This window comes from Dromaius novaehollandiae, chromosome W, assembly GCF_036370855.1.
Source record: "Dromaius novaehollandiae isolate bDroNov1 chromosome W, bDroNov1.hap1, whole genome shotgun sequence".
Lineage (NCBI taxonomy): Eukaryota > Metazoa > Chordata > Aves > Casuariiformes > Dromaiidae > Dromaius > Dromaius novaehollandiae.
This window is the reverse complement of record NC_088130.1, coordinates 28,876,683-28,901,265: the sequence shown is the minus strand read 5'-3', so window position 1 is coordinate 28,901,265 and position 24,583 is coordinate 28,876,683. Positions and strand designations below refer to the sequence as shown.

At 36.2% G+C, this 24,583-nt stretch overlaps 1 protein-coding gene across 5 annotated transcripts in view; it reads left to right on the top strand.

The window, feature by feature from the left end:
• Positions 1-24,583, top strand: part of LOC135323425 (adenomatous polyposis coli protein) — a 94,632-nt gene that overhangs the window by 48,510 nt on the left and 21,539 nt on the right. For all 5 annotated transcript variants that reach the window (XM_064499769.1, XM_064499767.1, XM_064499768.1 and 2 more), the window contains 6 exons: positions 2,885-2,969; positions 3,874-4,075; positions 10,515-10,623; positions 13,166-13,279; positions 17,243-17,326; positions 22,412-22,516. In XM_064499769.1, coding sequence (XP_064355839.1) covers positions 2,885-2,969; positions 3,874-4,075; positions 10,515-10,623; positions 13,166-13,279; positions 17,243-17,326; positions 22,412-22,516 — 699 coding nt within the window. The remainder of the gene's footprint in view (positions 1-2,884; positions 2,970-3,873; positions 4,076-10,514; positions 10,624-13,165; positions 13,280-17,242; positions 17,327-22,411; positions 22,517-24,583) is intronic.

Genomic DNA, 24,583 nt, shown 5'->3' with positions numbered 1-24,583 from the left:
GGAGTTTTGAGTCCTAGAGTTATAGTAAGCGAATAAATATCACAGTAATCGATAATTTGCCATGCTTTCTCCATGACCTGCAAGCTGGTTATTGCAGACAACTGCTTCGTCCCTCTACTCAAATAAAATTCTGAATTCCCAATTTGTCATTTTAGCACAGTCTCATTTTCCACCAGTATCTGGCCCCAGGGCTGCATCTCCCTCTCCCTAACCTCTGTCTACTTTGTCAGTTTAGACTTGAAAGTGTGCTGTGACTGAGTTTATTAGGCTATAACAGCAATTTCAAAGGCATTGTTACCTAAGCAGTGATTTTATGGAGAAGAAATAACGGGTAGCTTTTCCTGTTAACTGAAAAAATGCATGCAGTGTTCAAAAAAGAAGTGAAAGGGTAGTTTAAAAAATAAAAGTTAAAACCTAATGAATTGTGGCAGAGAAAACTGAGAAATGTGATCCAGTAGGCTGATGCTAAGCAGTTGCCAGTACCTGATATTCAGAGACAAAGAGCAGTCTTTAGCTACCTGGACACCATTCAATCCTGTAATTCAGTAGCATGGTGATAGTGTTTCCACTTAACTGTTCATATTGGCTCTTGAAGCAAGAGGACTCATAACGTAGCAAAGTGTCCTGAACATATGATCCCTGACATAGCAGAACTACCATGCAGAGAGGTAAGAAAGAGACTTCTAAGAAGGGGTTGGAGGTTTGGGTTGGGTTTTATCCTGCACCAAGGTGCTGTTCTCAGGAGAAGGGGGTTCATCGGCTATTTCTAAATTTATCTGAGTTGACAGCTCTTGGAAGAAGACAGAAGCCTGAAATACTCCCAAGACCACTCCACATATCCACATTGCCCTTTTAGGCTTTTAAGCTAAGACTGCTGTCTGCAAATGTTATCTGCCCTTGTGTTGGATATTGTAGGAGCCGTTCTTTGAAAAACACCAGATTACTTGTTTGTCTGACTTTGCTGACAGGGCAGATGTTATGTATAGAGTTGGCTGGGCCATATGGCTAATGAGGATGCCCTTAAATGTGCTTAAAAGCACAAGCACAGCTGAGATTTTCTTTCTGAGAGTAGTAATTTTATCACACCAGACTTGATTCTAAAGGCTGTGTAAGTATTAGCAGTGCAGTAAGAACAGATCTGAGGCTCGGTTGATGTTGAGGACTGTCTGCGTTTCAAGGGGCTTTACTTTGAACTAGCTGTAGCCTGGTCCCATGTAGTGAATGTGCATTAATGGTCTGAGGATGGTAACTGCTGGCTTAGTTGGATCTGAAAGGAGTTTAGCTCACACTCTGAGGTCACTCTATAGTATGAACCAAAGTCCCATTAGTGGGGGCAGTTGGGAGACTGGCTTCATACTGATCCAAACTAAAACACTAATGTAGGCACGCTCTTGGGGTACTCCACGGGTCAGGCAACATGAAGATGCAGAAAATCTGGCTTCAATTTCATCCTCATAGTTATTTCTGCAGAACAGTGTAGGCATAATTAATGTGACTGTACTCCAGAATTCCTCTTTCTGGAATAACAGCATGTAATTAAATAGCGGGTGATTGTGCAGCTACTGTTTGCTCTCATACTAGTGCTTGGAGATTATATTTCCCCAATCCTGTGGAATTCTTTACTCAAAATCCTTTCACCTCCTTTTTGTACTAGGAACAACACTCTGAGTACAGGAAAGACTCAGTATTATGTCTGTTTAAAATGAGTATCTTGACTTCTTGTAGATGCTGTTTTTGTTCCCTTTGAACAGAGCAAAATGCATTTTAATGTACCTTCTGTACAAGTTGCAAAATCATTAACATTGATGGTAAGGCATGCTAGTTTCTTAAAATAGCAAAATAGTGATGAGGAGATTTTTATAACTTATTTAAAATTCATTAGATTTAAGGTACTGAACAGAAGATGTACAATTCTAGGTGCGGAAGCTATATATGGAAAGTATGGATCACCTCTCATCATTCTGAGTTTTTTCTGACTCTGGCTTCTTCTAAGAAATATTTTCTATAGCATAATATGAAAAATCATATTTTAATTTCCAATAAGGGCTTTTTGCCTTGTGGCTAATCTCTTCAATTTGTTTTTGCTATTGAGGTATCCACTATTATGGTGTGGGAAAGGCTTTTACTAACTTTCATTTAATTTTCCACCTGAATTTAGGCCACCGAGCATTAGAGCCCTAGGGCACAAGCCCCTTTTAATCCAGTAGTCATTGTTTACTATGAATCTTTTTGTGCATTAGCAGTATTTTCCTTCAGCTGTATAATATGATCATATGTAGTTTTGATAGCATGCAGGGATAGTCTTTGCTTTAAAGCTTCAGCTGCATGAAGGAGTCCTAAATCTTTTCCTCGTAGGCATGGTGGTAGTAGTAGTAAGCAGAATAATCTGACTGTCCTTTCTGGCTTATAGTGGTGATGAGGCCTCACAGAAAAAAAACCTGGAGATTATTTCTGCTGATATCACTGAGGTTCAAAAAATACAGTATTCAAGATACTGTAGTAATTTTTACTTATGTATCCAAACTTTGTAAGGCATACTTCAGGTACACATTGAGAAATTTGACTCTTAATTTTCCTCTGCTTCCATATCTCCATCTGTAAATTAGAGAGAAGTGCACATTCATTTTGAGAAGAACCTTTAAATAACCTAGGAAGTTGTACTGTCAGGGAAGATGAATTATTCAGGATGGACTTTACCTTGACAGTGTTTGGGAAAATAATATAGAATTTATTTGATGGAAATTAAAATTATGGCACTTGATCACTGCTCACATGAAAGATAGTTTACATAGGTGTTACATAAATGTACAACTGAAGGCAAGATAAGATGCACTTACCTTGTGGCTTATTGTAAGAATTTCTTAATTATGCTAATTTCTTATAGGAGGTGCTGAAACAGCTACAAGGAAGTATTGAAGACGAAGCAATGGCGTCTTCTGGACAAATTGATTTACTGGAACGACTTAAAGGTAAATTTAGAATTATGTTTTAAATGGGTTCATTTGTTTCTTAGTTATAGTTGCTTTGGGATAAAATTTTCCAGCTCAGCTGCATCTTTTTTCCATTGCTAACTTTGACAGTTAGGCATAGTCTTAGTGCCTGTTATTTTTTTGCTAAGTATTTTAAGACGCATTTTCTAAAGAGAATGTGTTCTTGCGTTGCTTTTGTGCTTTTGCTGCTGTTACTGTAGAGCTTCATATGAGTTGCATGTAATATAACTTGCACTTTATTCACTCCTTTGGAAAAAATAGATTTAATTGTTTAAATAAGTGGTATGTTAGTTCCATCAATTTTCTAAACTCATGCCTGCCTTCTCCCTGTCGCATTACTGGAACTGTATCTGTCATGCTGAAAATTGGTGCCCCCTTCCCCGAAATGTGGTGGAATGTGCACCTAGGCCATTATATGGGATATAAGCCCCAGAAATATCGTGCAGTATGTCCACATTTAGGCCCCTATGGTGGACACTTCTCATCACTTATATGATGGTGCAGCGTCTGCAAGATCCCTGAGAAAGAGGCTATTAGGAAGTGGGCCACAAGAACAATTCATCTGACATTTATGCTGCACTCTGCCTGTTTCTGAGTTCTCTGGGAAAGAGGCAAAAAACAGGTTTGGAGATGCTGTTCTGGTTGGCAGTACTGTAGTTTGGGCATCATCTCATCTAGAGGATGAGTACACTCTAACTGTACTGTCAAGATTGTTTTGTTCACATTATGCTCTTCTGTGGATCCCAAAGCAAAATTTTTAAATGGAAACAGCTAAAACAAAATCATAGATTTGTTCATAAAGTATGACATGAAGATAGGAATGATCTTTATGATTTGTGCTGCTGAATTTCAGCCCTGAAAACATTTGTTCTTTATTATCCAGAACTGAACTTGGAAAGTAGTAGCTTCCCTGGAGTGAAGTTAAGGCCAAAGGTGTCCATGCGTTCATATGGGAGCCGGGAAGGGTCTGTGTCAAGCCGTTCAGGAGAGTGCAGTCCTGTTCCCATGGGATCATTTCCAAGAAGAGGTTTTATGAATGGAAGCAGAGAAAGCACTGGTTATTTAGAAGAGCTAGAAAAAGAGAGGTAAACTTCTTCATTATTCCTTTAATGTGCATTGACGACTTCTCACACTTAATATTAGTTATCGTGCTTATGATTTTGATTAGTGGTATACTCAGAGTTACCCTAAGAGTTAAGGAAACTAGGAATATACATTAGAGTTAAACACACGTGTGCACACACACACACAATATAGTTTTTACTGCTGCTTCGTACATATATTTCATGGTTGCTGGTCTTTGCTGGAGTTGATTTTATTTTCAGCAGCAAAGGGTTAGCATCTTAAATATTTTTATAGTGTGAGAGATGAAGCAACCCAAACACCTCTTTATCTCCTCACCACTATTAATAAGTGCTGAAAGTGTAGCAATGTGAAGGTACAATCTCTTTGTCATCTTTAAATGCTAATAGCTACGACAGGTTGTTAATGAGTTACTTAATGTTAGCAGTCATTTACCTAGTTATTCCTTTCTCTTAACAAAAATGACTGCCAAATAAAGGTATTTATTCTGTCTTCAAGATGCCATCCCTATATGATGTCAAGCCTGTTGGCAAAATAGTTAAGTTGTTTTTTCTTGTACGATAGTGGTATCCATTTAATGTGAAGAACATACTTCCAGGGCATATTACAGAGATGTACCACCTATCAAAGGAAATGCACTTGTGAAGGAAATGCAAAGGAAGAGACAGGCAGCTGTTTCTATTGAAAGCTTCTTGATATCCTAAAACGAATTTGACTAAAATCCCAGATGGTTTCAGAGGCCTCTGTTTAAGACAGGGCTTTCTAAAGATTGAGTCACTGAAAACTACTTAATGAATGGGATGTCAGGCTGGGGGCCTGCAAAACCATATAAATTGCAACACGTTGTTTTTGTGCAAATGGTCTTCCTTCCTAGCGCCTATAGTTTGGTAAGATTGATGGAACAGAGCTTTCAGTGTATGACGTTTTATGTGGACAGCACCTTGGCTCTTACTTAGAGTAAGAGTCTTTGTTCATCTTGCTCGTGTTTTTTCCAATGTTGTATTCTACCACATGTGATACGAAAATATTTGAGTGTACTGGGGCTTTCAGTTGTGGTTCAAATGAATTCCAGGCCACTCAGAACAAGAAGTATTCATGCACAGCAACTGGAGTTCTTCAAGGTGTTTGATACATCTGTTTTATGACCTGTGATCGTTTCCCACTGTTGTGGATTCTAAGGTGATAGTTCTTTGGAAGTTTTTCTCAATGATGAAGACAGCTTAAGCAGTGAACTGATCTTTGTTTATTGTAATCCTGGAATAAAGGAAAGAAGGATATTTTAATTTCAGATGAGTTCACTGTTCTGGTTATAAAACACTACGCAAGTAGTGTTAGTATCACAATTGAGGGAGTAAAGATTTGTGCTGCTGAGAAAATGATCTACAGAAGCATGGCCAGATAACATCTAGCTTCATTATTAGCAAAATGACAAATAATCAGAAATGTCTGTTTATTACACTGTTTAAGGGGCATGTAAGAAGGTTAGGGTGTCAACATGGACCCTGGATAGCCCAAAGAATCAGAATTTGGGGGTAGGGGATATAGGGCAGTACATCTGAAATCACTACAATTTCTGAAAGGAAAGTAACCACTTATTTTCCTGGGCTCTGTGTTTGAATTTGTTTGGCATATTTATTAAGTTTCTGTATTTCTAAATATATATTTAACAAGCACTTGCTAGTAGAATTTGTTGTTTATATTTAAACAGGTTTTCAAAGAGCTCATGGAACTTAACAGGCCTCAAAAAGTTAAAGCAATGTGGAAAGAAAACTAACATTTTTTGGAAACCTGAAACAAGGGAATGTTTCCACCCAATAATTGAATACACTGACACAGTATATACTGCTTTTGGGCAAGAGTTTTTGGGGAGGAGCAAAACATTTATTAAGTGTGTGCAAATTTGGGAAGAGTTTTTGGGGAGGAGCAAAACATTTATTAAGTGTGTGCAAATTTGGGAAATTCAGTAGATGTTTTCCATTAATAAAGGAACCAGAAAAAAAGTGCTAAAATTTGCTTTGTACTGAACATTTAGCTTGTCCAAAAATGATATTCTAAGGGAAAGAAATTAATAAATTAGTTCAATTACCAGCATGGAGGTAAAATTGTCTGCATATTTCTCATTTGCTCAGCTCCCCTCTAGTTTCAAAGTCCCCCAAAAAGGGGGGTGTATGTTTTTAGGTCACCAGTTTAGAATACACTCACAACCTGTTAAATGCCCTCTGCATTCTCTTTGGCTAGTTCCAGGTGTATTTGATCAGACACTATCTCAAAAACAAAACTTTTCAAAGTACATTGCAGGTTCCTTCTTGTGTCAGTTTGCCTTTTGCAATTTAGTGAGTTTCTTAATCTCATTTTGTCAATTCTATGATTTACCACTTAGGCTGATGATCTTTAAGACTTGTTTAAAACAATGAATTTTGTACGAAAATTGTTTTCCTGCTTTATTTCCTCTGTTTCATTCCACTCTTTTTCTTTTTACAAATGTTGATTTTGAGCTTTTTTTTTGTCTCATGACTTCTCTCTCCCTATTCTTATCTTCTCTTGGCTGATTGGGCCACTTACCGAAGTCTTTCCAGCATCTGTCAGCAGTGTTTGCTTGTATCATATTTTGAAAAGTTTGTGTTCAGCCTGAGGAGGAGATTGTTACAGTGTTTCTGCAAATGCACAAAAAATGCCAACTTACTGAAGTAGCTAAAAAAACCCAGCTAGAAACAGCTAATGTATCCTAAATATTTGTTGTCTCGATCAGTAATTGTTTTTTTCTGCAGACAATTTTGTTTCATTTTCCATGTTTTATGCATCATTTCGTTGGAAGACATTTGTACCTGTTTTACCTTTGGTATTGAGCAAAAGCTACCATATGACATGTCGGTTGTTTTCAGAGATAATCTTCAGGAATTTGTACCTTTGCAAGGTTTTGTCATTTTATGGCTTACTAATAGAAGTCAAAGTATTAATAATAATTGAAATTGCATGATGTAAGTAGAGTAGCATATATTTTGTTTCCCTTCTCCCTTTTTACTGGGACTAAGATTGGCATATTTATACAAAAAAGATTTCCAAAAGAAGAAACTGCTTTTGTCTGATCCTGCATTCATTCAGCTTCACTTATTGTTGGGAGCTTCAAAAAAACCACGTTAGAGAAGTCTTTGGAAACACACATCCTTTAGAAGCAGTTCAAATGGGAAACTTTTACTCATAAAAGCACTATAATGTTCCAAAAGTTTGCTTGATTTGCCTTGCTGCATCCTCACCAATCTTGACAGTGTATGACAGAGAACAGAATATTCTCTGATACTGTGAAAGTACAGATATAAACAGTCTTGGGGTATAAAAAGATGGAATAAGTGCATTGGATTTTTTCATCAGGTTTTTCCTTTGATCAGTAACAGCTCTTCCACCTTAAACTCACTCCTGACCTCAAAAAGTTCCAGATGGCTGCAAAAGGAGCTTTACTCCTGGTTGGTGTAATACCTGGTATAAACGTCCGTGCAAGGAGCAGCTTATCAGATGTATCTGCAGAGACTCACTCTGCTTTTTTTCAAGGAAATTGAAGTATAACCTGCTACGATTGTACCAAGCTCCTTACCAACCTACTGAGCCCAAATAGAGCATTTCACAGAAGCAAAACTGGCACTATTAAATGAAAGGAGTCCCCCCAGGTCATGCATTATGTTGTTTATGGTGCACTGATGGGTCTTAAGTTCTGTTCTTGCTTCTGGCATCCTTTCTGCCTGTCAAAACAGATTGAAAGGCACAACGTCTCACTCCCAAACTGAATACCCTACATTTTACAAGAGAAACTTAATCACTTATTCACTTACCTGCTTTCTAAAAAGGACTTCTGTTGGTTAGCTGAAAATAATCCCTCCTCTTTTTACTACCAGTTCTTTGACATCCAGAGACAAAATCAGTCAATGCTTTGACATTTGCAAGTCCTTGTATAGTTTTGATCAGAAACAGATGAGAATAATGTGATTCATACTATTAGAAAAAGCATTTACAAATAAAAAGACTTTTCATAAGAACTGAATTAATTATACTTCTGTAACTTCGACTTCACAAACTGGACATGCTCAGTGCAGTGACACACATGGGGAAAAAGGGGAAGCCCTGCAGAATATCTGCGTGCACTGAGATCGGCAGACGGCGCATTTGTTAGAGGACGAGGTGGGAGGTGAAAAGAGTAACTGTTTCCCACAGGCTTTCCCTAAGCAAAATCAATTAGCATTTTGCTCAGTCCGACTAAAGTGTCCCAACAACAGGGCTACAGTCCTTTCCCTAGGGAATTCCTGCCCAGGCCCATCCTTGTGACTGAGGAATTCCAGTTATCCTGTAATCCTGCTACAGGTACCTGAAACAGCAGGGTAACCGTTGTTTGTTACTTTTTTCCACTAATTTTAATTGTAAGCTCGTCTAGTATAAAAGTTGACCAAATAAATGGCTTAAATGCTTGGTCTTGACATTCTTTATCTTAAACAGTCCTGTTTCAACCTACCTTTTGAATCAAATCCAGAAAGTTATGTTATTCTGGTCATGCTTAAAAACATTCAGCACTCTTAGATGGGTGTAGTTTTTCAGTGCCTTGTATCTGAAGTGAGGGAGAACAGCCCAACGACTGAGTGGTTAGTGTAACCGTATGGTTTTCCTTAATCTCTTTCAAAGGTAATGTAACTGTCATTAAGATTACGATTCCTTTCTTTCATGGTTTTACATTAGATTAGGCAATACCAGTTACTTCTTTATACATCTAAACTGTTACAAGAATCCTTTTTTTTTTTTTTTTTCTAAATGTAAGGAATCTTTACAGTCTTATTCTCAGTTCTGCCCATGTGTAAATGAAAAAAAGAGGGCTGTTAGTTTAGCATTTACTAACATAAACTAGATCCTGTAAATGTTTCATTTTCCACTTTGAGCGCTGTTCACGTCACTTGCTTTGAGTATGGAATATTAACCTTAAGTCATCAAAGCTTATTTATTTGAAACATTTTTAAAGAGAAACCTAATCAAGCAGATACTTTAAAATATATTTTCTTAAAATTTTTATTTTACGTGAAGTTCGCTCATTGGGAAGCTTGATTATCTTCTAACCAAATCATGATTGACATACATTAACAAAGTCAGAGAGGATTTTTGATTTTGTTGCATGCTCTGTCTTTGTTACTTAACAAAATATTTATGGTTATTATCCACAATGTGCGTATGTTTGTTAGAAAGATTCATATGTCTCTTGTCAGAAAGATCACAACCTCAGTTTAGAGAGAAAAGGATGCAGAAGTTAAGGAATGGGAAATAATACTGGGCAAACGTGTATGCAGCTTTCTGTGTTATGGCTGAGTGTTTGAGTTCAGGCTTAAGCATTATCAGTCCAATTTTGTTTATGAATACTATACTCAATTTTTTTTAAATGGAGTACCCTATCTTTATATCATCTGTAATCTAATATGATTTTAGCATTTCCTCTAATGTTAGTGAGCAATAATAAAGTGTCAGAAGGAAGATGAGTGCTTGCAGAAAGCAATTACAAGAAACTAAATAACTTTTTTGTAAAAGTGGCTTGTCTGTATACCTGTACTAGCATGATTTTGGCCATAGTATTTTTAAATGTATTTTAAAAAGAGAAGTGTAATAACAGTAAATATATTGATAAATTTTACAACTGTATGAATGTAGTTTATAAAGGATTGATAAAGTATGTAAAACTGTTTTAATAGATATGTTCTGAAAGTTTGCATATAAACGTATTCAGCTCCATATACTGATGTTCCGATACCTTGAGCGCATACTACCCAGGTCTGCAATATGCCTGTGTTATGTATTTAAAATGTGTTAAGCAGCTCTAAATGTATCCTAACTGTAACATTTGGTGCAAGCTACTTTTTAAAAATATTTTTAATAATCTTGCAAATAACTTGTTTGCTTTATGCATTGTTTTGGCATGGATGATGAGTTAGTGAGAAGGCACCACAGAGACAGCAAAGATAACTCAATTTAGTAGTGGCATTCTGAGATGTATTTACCACAATATCCAAGCCTTTTCTTAAATAGAAGTTGTAGTTTGCTGCATTATACAAAGCATATTGTCATAAAGAAGCAGGGTGCAAGTTAGCACAGGACAAATACCTGTACTTAGCTTTCACAAAGTGCCGCTCAGCTGCAGATTTCCAAATGGTTTTATAATGAAGGATAGCTATTATCTCTTTTACAGATGTGGACCTGATATACAAGAAGTTACACTGACTTGCTTAGCACAGTGTAGTGGACAATTTGTTTAGCTAGGGCCAGGGGACAGAACCCCTGCTTAAGCTTCTTGTTTAGTGCCCCCTTCAGCAAACTTCATTTCTTATATGACCTTTTGTATTGGTATCAATGCTTATTGCTGTACTTACAGTGGTAATGAAGACTTACCAGTGAGGCATTTCCTGCTTCTGTTTTTAATAGATCTTTGTTGCTTGCGGAGCTTGAGAAGGAAGAGAAAGAAAAGGACTGGTATTATGCTCAGCTTCAGAACCTTACTAAACGGATTGATAGTCTCCCCCTTACTGAAAACGTAAGCAACTTCAGCATGCTTATTTATGTATCTGGTGCTATGATCTCTGTTTAGTTGCCATGTATAGCTTTTGAATTTGGGGAAGGTTTTTTTTTTGGTTCACTATGTAAAGTTAACTTAGTCAAAGTAATGCATTTTTTTTCTTTGCAGTTCCCTGCTTTTCAGATATTACTTTAGAAGTTTAAATTTGTATACATCATTATGAATGTCAGTGCTAGACAGGAGCGCTTGAAAAGTCGTTATGACAAATGAATTACATGTCAGTAAGTTTCTCCTTTACCTGTGTCCCCCAAAGGCCTTTTTTCTACCAGCTCCATTATTTGTCTTTTAGTTTCGTGAGCAATATTCGCCTAAGACAATTTACACAAGAGCTCTTAATTCAGAACAGTGAGTAAAATGGTGCTATAGCCTATGCAGATTCTAGTGACCCTCCAAGCTTTTACCTTGGCATCTCTAAACTAGTTATAGTCATCAGCTTTATCTGGGATAATGAAGATCTCTGATATCCTGGATAGTACAGGCTTTCCTGCTGTCAGACCTCAGCAGGTTGCATGTATTTGCAGTGCATTCCTTAGTATGTACAGTTCTGTGAAGGCTTGGTTGCCCATCCTTATAGAGGCATATCTGGACAGGAACCAGATTAGCTATATTTATGCAGTACTGCCAGAGCTAGTCAGCCTCCTGGAAATGGAAATATAATATGGAAACACTTCAATGACTGCGGTAAAATAGCTGGAATTCAGCCAGTCTAACACTAAGTCACAGCCAAGTTGATCAGAAAACCAGGGGAAGGGGGGGAAGACTGAAATGGACCTTGAGGAAATGCAGTCTGTTCTCAAAGGCAGTCAGCTGTATCTGTGTCACTGTTAAATGTACTGTAGCTTTTAAGATGAAGTCTCCCCAGCTTCACAGGTAATCAGTTAACTTAGCTCTTATTAGAATGTTTTACTTAACATATATGCTAAATCTCTATTTTAAACCTGGCAGTGCAATATAGTAGTCTGGTGCTTTCTAAATCTTCTTTGTGAAAGATTTATAATCTTCACAGTCTTACTATACTTGTGTATAACTATTCCCAATAGTAAAGAAAGAATATGCCTTCTAGTTTTGATTTTCACACATTGATTTTGGTTTGTATTCTCTTTAGTTGCTAGTACCTTTTTGCTGGAGAGCAGACTAGAGATAAGTCTTTGTAAACTAAGTACAGCTACAGTGTTTGCTTGTCACCTCCCATTTTCTTCCAGAAAGACAGTTCTCACTGATCTTTAAATGATGCATCTTCTGATCTTCCGTGGCATTCATTTTATTATACTTGCCAGTCCCATATAGCTACATATTTGAAACCATTGACTTGATCAGAAATTGAATAGATAAATTCATATCATATTCATCTGGTAAGAACAGTTAGAGAGGAAGGTAATCGTGTATCAAAAGATGATGTTAACTAATGATCTTTTCGAGCAAACATGTTTACTGGATCTGGTATTATTTTTCCACATGTTTGAATAAATTACCTGTGTACATATGAGTAGTAGTTAAACTTTCAGCTTAAAAAATTATCTTGTTCAGCCTAGAGAAGAGAAGCCCTAGGAGGGATCTAATGACAGTCTTCCAGTACTGAAAGGGTAGCTGTAGAGAAGATGTAGAGGTATCTCTTCACGTGGTGACAGGACAAGAGGGCACCCTTTGCTTCAGGGGGAATTCCATCCGAATATAAGAAAAAAATTCTTCACCGTGAGGACAATTTGAACATTGGAATAGATTGCCTAGAGAAGTGGTGGAATCTGCCGTGCTAGAAATCTTCAAAACTTAGCTTGAAAAGCCCTGGATAACCTGATCAAAAGCCCAGCTTTCAACAGAAGGTGGGGCCAGGTGATGTCCAGGAGTCACTGCTAGCCTAGACTTTTCTATGCTTCTGTGATCTTTTAAAATAAAGGTTGAGGGAGTTGCACTTAAATCAACTTTCTTGCTAATTTTTAGTTTTCTCCATTAATTGTAAAGACCTATTTTTTAAAATCTATGTTAATATTATAAAGCAGCCTTGCCGGTGCCTTGCAAAGTATATTGGTTGGAGTACCTTTCCCTGTAGGTTATGAATTGAACAGCTATGCTTTTTTTTTTTTTTTTAAACAGGATAGTTAAAAATAGGATTGATAGCAGTAGTATGAACACCATCACTAGGTGCAGTAGCTTGACGCCTATGAATGTTTTTGCCAATACTAATTTAGATGGAAAACATAGCAATTTTTGTTGGCGTGCTGATATACATTAGCATCCAAATGTTCCGTGCTTGTAATGATACAGTGTCAATGTTTATATGTTGTGTTTAGTCATTTGGCAAAACTTGCAGGTAGCCTTTGGGTTGAACAGTATTGTGTTCTTATTTTTAAGGATGTAGTCATATTTTAAAGGTCTATTATTCATGTTTTGTTCGTTTATGAAGTTTTGTGGGGAAAAGTAATTGTTCTGCTTCTGTTCAGAGAAGTACATAATTTGCATCAACTTCATTTGCTAAAATGCTTTCTCTGCACTTCAATTTCAGTTCTCCTTGCAAACAGATATGACCAGAAGGCAGTTAGAGTATGAGGCAAGGCAAATCAGAGCTGCCATGGAAGAACAACTAGGTACTTGTCAGGACATGGAGAAGCGAGCACAGGTATAGTATTTCTTTCATTATTAAAAGGAATGGAAAAAGTTTTCCAGTGTCATTAAATTATTCATGTATCTTTAAACTGTGTGCAAACACAGTGATACCTTAGAGCATTTAGTTAGCCATTAAATGCAAAAAAAAAAGTGAATCAAAACATAGAAAAGCAGTACTCAAACAAAAAGCGCCTTTCTCTACTTTTTAAAAGAAGACTTGTGAGTAGCTGGGAGAGGTAAAGAATTCTATTGTTATTTGACTGTAATTTATTACAATTTTAGCGTCAAACAAATGTGTATTTGCAACTGCTTTATTTTGTTTGTGTAGTGTTGGTTTTTTTTTCTTAACTTCGTGCTTTTAAGTTTACAGTAAAATTCAGCTAGTATTAAGTTTCCTTAGCCAGGAATAATATTTGAAAATAAGATATAGTAGCAAAATGTCATTCACATCCATGCCGGTAAACTGTTTGCTCTAACCAAGGGTTGTTTTGCATTCATGATCAGTGTATATATATATAGTTCTGTATGCAAATCATGTCACACATATTTGGAAGTATAAATCAGAATTCATTTATTGAGTTCCACACAATTACAATTATCAGTTGCTGACTGGTTATAAAAACTATTCCCCCACAGTCGCAGAGTGACAGTTTGAATTATTTATTACCAGCTATTTCCATCGATGTTAAGTAACCAACTTGGTGAAATAATCTGCTTTTTCCTAGGGTGTTACAGAAGTAAGTCATTTGAATACAAATAGTATCTTTAGGCTTTATTTTCTTCAGTAAATTTACCTCAACACAAAATTTTGCTACATATGTAATATTTCTAATTAATTCTGTTTGTAATTAAAACTTAAAGCAGCTTTAAAGCAGAATAACTTAGTGGGTATTTTTGAGAAAATTCTGAAAAATGTCCATGATGTTATATATTTTTATTTTTTTATATATATATATTTATATATATATATATATATATTTTTTTTTTTAGCAAAATATGTATACTCTAGCGCTCACCCTATCTGGTGTGTACATAAAGGCTGTGTAGGGGTCTTTCTATAGAAGCGCTCAGACTCAGGTTCACTCTTGCCTGTTTTAAGCTGCCTTGGTAGTAACTGGCTCTGGTCAGGACTCTGTATGACTGTGTTACTGAGGTTTATCAGCTGCCCTGCACCAATGCAGCTGTGCGACTTGTGTGCAGCCCGTTCCAAATGAGGGCAGAACGGAGTTGGGACTGTCTGTGTATGCCTGGTTTACTGTCTTGTAAAAGAAAAGTACTGCTGAAGCGACACTAGAACTTCTGAGCAAGTTCTTTAACAAGCTTCAGCTAGAAGGCAAAGTAAGCTAAATGGATACGGTAGGCTGCTGGCCAAATTTTAAGTGCATTCAAGCAGGAAAATAAATTAAATCTCTCTAAGAAGCAATTTGACTATAGTTATATCACTATGAAAGTGTCCCTAAAGTAGCTGCTTCCCTACATTCTTTTTTAATTTTGGGGTGGGGGAGGAGGAACCCATAGGCATACATTAATTCAGAAAACCATAATCTTCCATCCTGTTGGTAGTTATCACAACTGTTTTATTCCCAATACATATGTATAACACCTATGTATAATTGTAATAGACACTGTAATTTGCATAAGATTATAAAATAGGAAGAGGAAATAACTATATCCTCGTGTGCTCGTCTCTTGAATTTGGCTGGCAATTCCCCCAGGTTTCATTATACCAAGGATAGGTGCCAACACTGTGTAGAACTTAATGTGTAAATACATACAAGCAAATTCTGTATTACTCCACTGTAGTTGTTCAAATGTAGAAACTGAACCATTCATCTGGCAAGTATGGTGAACTTGCTTGTTTTTCAGCTTTCCTTTTGCTCTGTATTTTCATTCTTCCATGACCGTTTGTGATACCAAACACAATGTAAAATGTAATTTGGAGGAAGACAACAATTCAGCTATATAAAGGCTGACATTGCAGACAGTTCTGCATTATAGATGTATAACATCTATAGTATTTATTCTGTGAGAGTGGATAACCTGCTGTTGCCCAAGAAATTCATGCAATAGCCAACCTCTTGTTTTTCCTGCTTGTAGAGTATTTGGTACAAAATATCCTCCTGGTCAACTGAACTCCTTGGGTCCTCTGCAATACAAATAATGAATAAGCAGAAAGAAGGGACGGTCTGATTTTTATATCTCTGAACTGAAATTTGGGATATGTTGATTAAATTTTTGGCCCTTTTGAGGACTTCATCATTGATACTGGACAAATCATGTAATCTTTACCCTTCTTTCTTCTGTCAAAAAAAAACTTTCCCCACTTTTAGGTGTACAGAAATGCGTACACATACTTGTTGGTGTCTCTTGATCCCTTTATGAAATAAATTGCTAGTTACATAGAAGGAAACTCAGTTTGGTGAAATACAAAATCGTGCTTAAAGACAAAGAAGAGATGCGTTCTGTCAGTCATGCATCATCTCACCTATGTACAGTTATTCCCAGTAATATATTTTTATTATCTTTCTTATACTTAAGAATTTCCTGATCCAAGAGAGAAGGGAGGTGGATTATTTGTCTGCCTCATGCTGTTGTGAGGCCTCTGTGTATGCTGTTAGAATGTTACTGACCTTTTTTCTGATATTTTGCTTTACAAATTCAAATCTAGTTTATAGATTAGTATTCGTAATTTTGCATCTCCACTAAATGTTGATGTTTAAGATGTTTTTCTGTGTATTTCAAGAATTAGTTCTATTTGGTGATTATATTTTCTTCCGTATTTCTAAAATCTCTAGGTTCCATTGTGTTTCTATTCCAAGTGTATGCTTTGGCATTTGCAGCTTTTTTTAAGTTTAATTTATTTCCACTTTCAGATTATAAAGATATTAAATAAGGCTAGTTATAATGCTAATTCTTGCAGTGGCCACTAGATACACAAAGCCTTTCCTTTTTTAGTGTAGTGCTGTAACTGTTATTCAGGTAAAACGATCGGGATTCTTTTTGTTTGTTTTGTTTTGTTTTAATATGCATCCATTTTTAACCTACCTATTTTACAAGAAAATTGCATTTAATCAGTTCAGTGTTCAGTTTGTATCCTGCTATATTACTGGGTCAGTTTGTATCCTGCTATATTACTGGGCTATATATTTTCTGCCCAATTTTAAAGTCAAATAATGCCAATTTATCATCAAGCTGATACAGGGAGGCATCACTTACTGTGATCAGTTGTTTCACAGAATCATAATGCGTCCTGTGCTCAGTACAGCTTCCACTCAGTACATGTATCCTGTAAAGTTTGTTCTTTTCAACGTTCCATTTACCAACCACAGAATGATGGCAGTGGGAAGCGAGTGGCAGTATGGTTATAAAAGACTCAAATTAATTCAGAGATATCTATAAAGTCCCAGACAAGCCAGAAAAGTAGTATGCAGTTTTCTTTTTACTAACCCTCTAAATTCTTCGACGTTTTTAAGAACGGAAAATATTCAGAGGCTGTGCATAGGCAGATCTACCAAAGCGTCATAATTACTGAACGTAAAAGAAGTCAGTCGGCATTTTATACCTTCAAAGCACTCTGCAAATATAAAATTCTCCCAAATCTGTGTAAGGCAAGTAGAATTCTAATGTCGTGGTGAAAGTGAAATAATTTGTTAAAAATCTGCACAGAACATCAATTTCACAAACGAAAAAATTGTGCAAGTTTACTGAAGTGTTTTTCTATACCTGAGCTTTTACTGTGTGACAATCTAATCTTATATCCAAATTAATGTCAATTATATTAAAAACCCAACTACCCATTCTGTTTTGAAAATGTTTACCACCATGCCTGTGTTTTATTGCCATTTGTGCAATTACCACGTGAATGCAGTAGTTCTGTTTTGTAGCCAGCTATATTTGCAATGAACTCTTCATATTGTCATTCTATACAGTAACTATAAAGAGCTTTTAAATAAACATGAAAATACATTCATTTCAGGTGAGGGTGGCAAGGATTCAGCAGATAGAGAAGGACATCCTTCGGATACGACAGCTTCTGCAGTCACAAGCAGCTGAAGCAGAGGTTAGTGATCAGTTACTTGCCTTCTTTTGACTAGGGCATGTATCTTTAAACAACAACAACAAAAACCCCACCTTCTTAAATGAATAAGGCTGTCCACAAGATTACTTGCATCAGCAAGTGATGACACTGTTCATGAATTAGTCAGTGTAGGTAGGTAGGCTGTCACTGTCTTTGGAATAAAATTTGTCAGTATGTTATTCTGTTACCAGTGGACTGAGGGTGGGATACTTTGACTATCCTCTGTGCTGCTGTTGTATTTTCATCAATATTGATGTATCAGTAATTTCAATAAAAAGGCAAGTACAATTTATCATAAAGACTGAGTCTTGGTTTTAGCAAATAATTACATAAATTAGTAGTACTTTTCTTTCTAAATATGAATCTCTGATAAACAGCTTCATGGTTTGCTTATCTTTTGAGAGAAGATAACAAAAAAAGGCGAATACAGTTTCTGTCAGACTTCATTATAGAAACCTTGCATATTTTTAGTGTTTAAGTATGGGGTTCTATGTTAAGAAGTACAAGATAACATTTCCTGTAAATGACAAAGTTCCTGGTAGCGACTACCACTAGCAAAAACTGCACTCACGGTGGAAATCAGCTTGCAAACTCAATTCTGTTTCTTATACCTGTAACTTAACTATAAATTGTATGTTGAACCTGAATGTTTTACTGTTTGTCTTCACCCAAAGTAACTACTGTGAAAGTTCAGGGCAACTTTAAATTATTAAGACGATGTAGATTTTCCCACTGTAGAAAGCAAATGGTTGCATAATTCCAGAACTGGGTGGGGGGAATCTGGTATTACAAGGGAAACTGACAGTAGTGTCTATAATATAATATAAATAACAATAAATATAGTGTCTAACTTTAGTTGTCTAGTGTTTTGACACTTTAGCCAATCCAGCTGCGATTTTGTTTGATTTGTGCCATAGATTGTTGCTTTTAAAAGTCACTAAACATTTTAGAGAATGCAAATATCATGAAAATTGATAGTATTTCCTCTCTGGCCTCTTCCCATCTTCCTTCAGCTTAGTTCCTAACTTTTCATTGAATTCTGCCAGCACTCTGTGCTAAAAGAGGGACTGGATTTTTGGAGGAAGTGACTTTTGCTTTCATAGTAATAAGTTTCCCAGTTTGGTTTATATAAGTCTCCTAGAATCTGACTAGCAGACTTGCACAGCTGCATTAAGCGTTTAAGCAACTGAATTAAATGACAATAGCTCTGGGCTTTCAGTCTCCTAATCAGACTTTTATGTTGTACAAATAGAAATTGTCACAGAGGAATATAGCAATCACATGGAAGGTGCAATCTGGCAGATGTCAGGAAGAGCCAATTAGAAGTTTTTATCTCTAGTTTTGTTATGAAGTTAAGCTTCATAACTCTTATTTTGAGCAAAATTACATATCTTTCCTTCCTTTCACAAGTTACCATAATTGAGCAGATGCAGTAGGTCACATCTATTTAGAGCTTGTTTTCAAAGTAGCAGTCTGCTCTATTAACCATAAACCTTTTTCGAATTAATATACTTGATTGTGAAATATGTAGTCTGAAGGCAACTTTGTTCTTCAGCCAGAAAAAGAAATTAGGATTCTTAGTCTCCAGCACTCATTAGTTATCTAATGCAGGCTTTGTCAGCCTGTCGCTGGCACTTGCTCTTCTGTACAGAAATCACCTGGTGGCAAGTAAAAAGGTAGTAGCAGTCAAATTTCAAAGTCTGTATAACTGAAAAATATAAATCTGACACATTTACTGTGTTCTTATACTGTGCCTGATATAGTGATACCCAACTTGAATGTTCTCTCTGTATCTATAAAGAATTAATAACAGCAATAATAAATTCTGTAGCTTGTCTACTGATTTCCTTGTCCCCTGTGGTGATGCCAGTCACTGTAGAATCTAAATGCAATATATGTTGTAGTATGTGACCAAATATAATACTGTACCCTAGAAAATAACTTAGGGAATTAAAGCAGCAGAGAAAATTTTAGCTCACCTTTTAGCACATTTTTAATGTTTGGCAAAGTTAGTAATGCCTGTAAATTAGAAAATTGAGGTAATGTGCCTGCAAGAGATGTTACCTTCCAGTTTCATGAGACTTCTGTTATATATTTCGTGAGATTTTCAGGTTTGTAATCCGCTTTCGAGTTAGACCCTCCAAAAATAGAATGTCAGCTGTCAGGTACAAATCTGAGTATTGCCTTTAAAAGAAAAAAAAGCAATTTCTTTGCAAGTATTTCATATGGTGTTTTTAATTTGTTATAGTGGCACAGGTCCTTCTATCATAATATCTGTCATTTGAAATATATGAAGTGTTTCCATTAAACAATGGTACTGTAGATAAAAGGTAAAGGTTTTATTTTGTGCAGACACTATGCTCAGCAAGCTCTAAACTATTTTTATAATGCACCATGATGGTTAGGAGTTCCATTAAGGGTTTGACTCGCTAGATTTTTTTTTTTCCCCTTTATAATTAAATTGTAATAAAATAGTTTCAATCTTCTGGTTTCTTGGCTTTGTTGTTTGCGTTGTTCTTGGTTTTACATTCTTACATATACAAGTGTATATATAATTTTTGGATCCACTATGCAGTTGTGATAAAATAAATATTTTTTTGGTATTTAGAAAATAATAATATATCTGTAGTTTTTAATACACAGCAATTAATGGGATAGATGAGTATTGTGAAAGAATTAGTGTCTTATGCCTAGAAAAGTCATTATTCCTAATAACTACACAAGGGACTATTTTTGCAAGTCATTTTTTCAAAGCACTCAGTAAAATTATCTGTAATAGGTTATCTTAGCAATAAGGATCAAGGCCTGCTATTATTACAAACTTCCCAAATTACCCAGAGATTTGTCTTTTTTCTGCTAGTAAATACAGAGAAATTAATAATTGACGAGTGATAGTTACTGTTCATTTGAGAAGCATTTAGAGTATAGTTACAAGATGGAGGGAGCCTCTCTATCTTCCTGTAATAGGAACTTGCAGCCTTTCAGCATTTTGCTACAGAAGTGAACAGGCATACTCAGTAACTTCAAAACTTCAAGTTACTTTCGTAGTATGATACCAGTATTCAGAAATGACAGAGGCCTCTAAACCCAGCTAATGCCTCCTGAGAATGAGCACTCTTGTAGTTTAAATTTACCAGCTGCAGAGGAGGTTTCTTCAGAAAGCAGAGAGAAAGGGAAATTGTATTAAGCTTTGCAGTATTTCAGTTTTACCAAGACCTTGCAGATAAATCATGAGAAACAGTTTTCCTGCCTGCATCTAGCCTGGAGCTTTCAAGGGGCAAATTCAGGAGAAAAAAAAATAGAATGACCTTTCTTAGAAGAAAAGCTATACTAAAGTATGAACTGTATACATGGCTCAGAGACTGTAAGCTCAAGTGGAGGCTTTTCAGAAATCAGTGTTAATATTTCTCGTGCACTTTACAGCCATCACGTGTTGCATAAATGAGATTTTGTTGTTTATCCATTTCATGGACAATTTAATGAGAGCTTCCTTAAGGCTGCCGCAGACGAGGCACACAAGAAACCGGCTGCTCCAATAGCAGAATTCACTTTGCTTCACAGTTCTTCAGAAATCGCGTCCCAGAGTGCATGGTCCTGTTTAGCACAGTGGACCTGCGTGCTGATTTCTAGCTGCTGTACCACATGTAGACATAACGGCATGGGCTGTAGTTTACATGCTGTGGTTCTTTAGCTGGTGCAGTTGGTAGCGTGCCTATTATCATCCACAGGTCCTGCCTGCAGTGTTAAAAGATGATGCACAGAGGGGGCATCCCTGTTGTGGTTATCCTGGCTTTATAACCACTAATCCACAGTCTGTCAGAGATGAATATGAATTTATTTACAATACAAATGTATTTACAATAAAAATAAGTGATATATATATATATATATTATATCTTTTTATTCATATGTGTGTGTGTATATAAAAAACAATCAGCTTCAATAAATACCAGTTACCTGCTGGCTGCGTGTTGTTGTTAGCTCCTTTGGATCGGTCTGCACAGAGAAGAGCTTGCCCTTCTCACTTCAAATGATTCCAGTAGCTAAAGTGTAAAAATCTTTGCTGTGAACCCGAAGGTTTCCCATTCAAGCCCTGCTGATGACTCATGTGGGAGGAAAGCGTGTGTGTGTTTGTACATGTTGTGAGTGCACACACGCGTTTAAGGGGAGATGAGCCCTGATGGTATCTGGCAAGAATTGCTTTGTAGTTATAAATGAATTGGGGTGTTGTGTTGACTGGTTTTTGCACTGGTGTATTTGGGGAAGGGCTTGTGAATGGGAAGCTGCTGCTTTTGTAAATAGCACGTAGTAAACAGAAAACCAATGTGAATGGGCAGAGAGGGACAGAGAATGTGGGGGAGGAGTTTTGCTTCGGTTGTCAGGGAATTAACTCTCTCCTTTTTTGTGCTCCCTTTTTGATCTGGGCGGTGGTGACGACAGTTTAGGTTTCATGGGGTTGTATAGAAAATTGGATCTCCTTCAGGACCTGCAATGTGCCTGTACCAGGTTGCTGCATCATTTGCATTCATTTTGAAAATATGATTAGGTTGATCGATAGCAGATTGTTTAAATTTTATTTGTGGTAAAGTGGTTACTCCTGCACTGTTTGCCATTAAAACGATTCTTGCTGTGTGTGTATCCTTCTGTTCACCTGGGAAGTGTTTGTGTTTGAATGTGAAGCTTAATTTAACAGTGCTAGCCTTAGTCTCCAGTAAATGCGTAGATCATGTGACATTGCAGAGAAGACAGTTGTTTGCTCCAATTCTGTTACATTTCTGATAGCGATGTAAGCACAGCTGGTGGAGAAGGGTGTTGCTGTGTCTCCCTGCAAATCCTTTGTCTTGCAGGGCTATAATCCTCCGAGGACGTGCTTCACTTTCATCTTGCAATTTTTCTAAGACACTCAGCCTCAGCTGTTAATTATTGAGGCTAAGGGTTATGAAAAAGAAAGCACTGTTCCATGGCTTTGTGAAGATACAGCATTGATGCATTTAGAGTTCAGAGAGCTTTAGATGGTAATGTGCACTTCATTTCTGTATATAATTTCATAAACTCTTGTATTAACAGAGGGCACCTCAAAGCAAGCATGATACAGGCTCACATGATACAGAGAGGCAGAATGAAGGTCAAGGAGCAGCAGAAATCAGCATGGCAACTACTGGTACTGGTCAGGTAAATCAATTATTTTGTTTATTGATATATGTAATTAAAGTATAATTACATGCTTGAAATGTACAATGCTTACACTTTGGTTTATATCTTATTGTGGTTTTATACCTGTTTGTTTTTAAAAGATTGACATTTTTCTTCATTCCTTCTGGAAGTGAGAAATTTCTGAAATTTATTAGAAAGAAATATTTTAATAGTATGAAGGAAGTGTAAACATTCCATAATGCAGGGAGCAGTTTCCTTTTGTTTAAATGAGTAATGAGACTAATACTAAAAAGGAGATAGCAAGAATAACTACAGAAAATATATTTTATTCTAAGTGAACTGTAATATTAGGAGTATGATTTAATAATGGGAAATTTTTCAAAATTTCACTTTGGATATTATCACTAAAATATCAGTGATTTAAAAAAGAAAAGAACCAAATAGTAAGGTTATCATTAATATTTTTGTAATACTATTTTAGATGCTATTTGAAACAGTAGTAGGAATGAGAGAATCTCCTGAAAGTGTGCTGAAGGATAATAAAATTGCTTTTAAATAATCTTTCGTTGCTGTTCCTTTATTAATGAAATATATTAGCAGGGGTGTACTTTAGAGGGATGCATTAAATTCTTCTTTACTTATTTCTTAAAATTAATATTTATCCAAGTTTGGGACTTCTTTTTTTGGCTAAAAAATACTTTTATTTATTTACCATGCAGTAATGTTCATTCCTTTCATAATCTCCAACTGTAGCTGAGATATTCACATCAGTAATTTGGGTTCTTAAAACTTCGCACTATAAATTTGATAGTTGAATTCATATGTAAAATACTTCTGCTACTTTAGGGAAGCAGAATTATTTAAATCCTTCTGAAAGTATCTCATATGGGAAAATTTATCGGAAAGGATATAAATTGCGGTTTGGCTTGAATATTTCATTTGATTAAACATAAAGCACAGCCCATAATTTTGCTTCTGAAATATATTTCATCACCATTTGGAATTAAGTTCCCTCTGTTGTCGCAATCTGAGCAATTGCTTGAGGCTCTCACTCTAATTCTTATGACAGCTTTATTGTTTGGGAAAAAAAATAGTTCAGCACTGCTTTGGGGTTGAAAGCATAATGTATTTAAATAATTGATGTACTGTGGCTGTATTTTCTTTCTTCACTGTGTGAATCAGGAGTTATTTTGGACAACAGATATTTTATGTGGAAAAAGGGATTGTCATATGTCTTGGCAGACTTAAGCAAGTGGAGGATTCATTCATTCATTTGCAGTTTTATGTTTAGGATTTAAGCAGTTTTGAACTTTGCATCATAAAAATGTTTAAAATATTCGTATTCTTTTCTCCTGGAGGTTGATAGATCCAGGGCTCTGAATCTGTGTGCTAGGAGACATCTGGGGATTATTCACTTTTAGTGCAAGTCCAGAGAGAGTAGGCTTAATGGATTGGGCATAGCATTTATTTCTGATAAACCAGCTCAATATATTTTGAATTTTTTGAGCAATCAGTGTTAAGTGGAGTGTAGAAAGTTTTAACTGAATAATCTGCATCTAATTGGTTTTGTAGTCATATGAACAATGTTAATTGAAAATTTGCCAATTGAAGATGAGTTTTCAGGATTCAGTCATGTCCTTTTCTGTGTCATCTTAACAGTGAAAGACAGGAAAGTATAAAAGAAGAAATGGAGTAGGATAGCAGAAGCTTTGGAAAGAGAAGGATCTACACAAGAAGGGTCCATGTTACATCTCCTTGTTGCTTTTCAGTTTCTCAGATGAATGGCTACACATCCCTAATACTAGTTCTTTCAGATCAGTCTTTAGGAGCCAGTAAGAAAGATAATTACATTTCATTTGGGCCTCCTGGCATCCTCCAAGTAGTAAGGCCGAATGATGGCGCTGAAGGAAATAGTTATCTGGATCAATGTTGATACAGTTTGGGGGGAAAAAATTGGAGAAGTATGCTATTTCCGTCTATATTATGCTGGACTGTAATAGCTAATTCTCCACGCTTGCATCTTTTTTTACCTGATTGGATAAAATGAACATACTGAACTTAACAGTGGAGGATTTGGGCATGTAC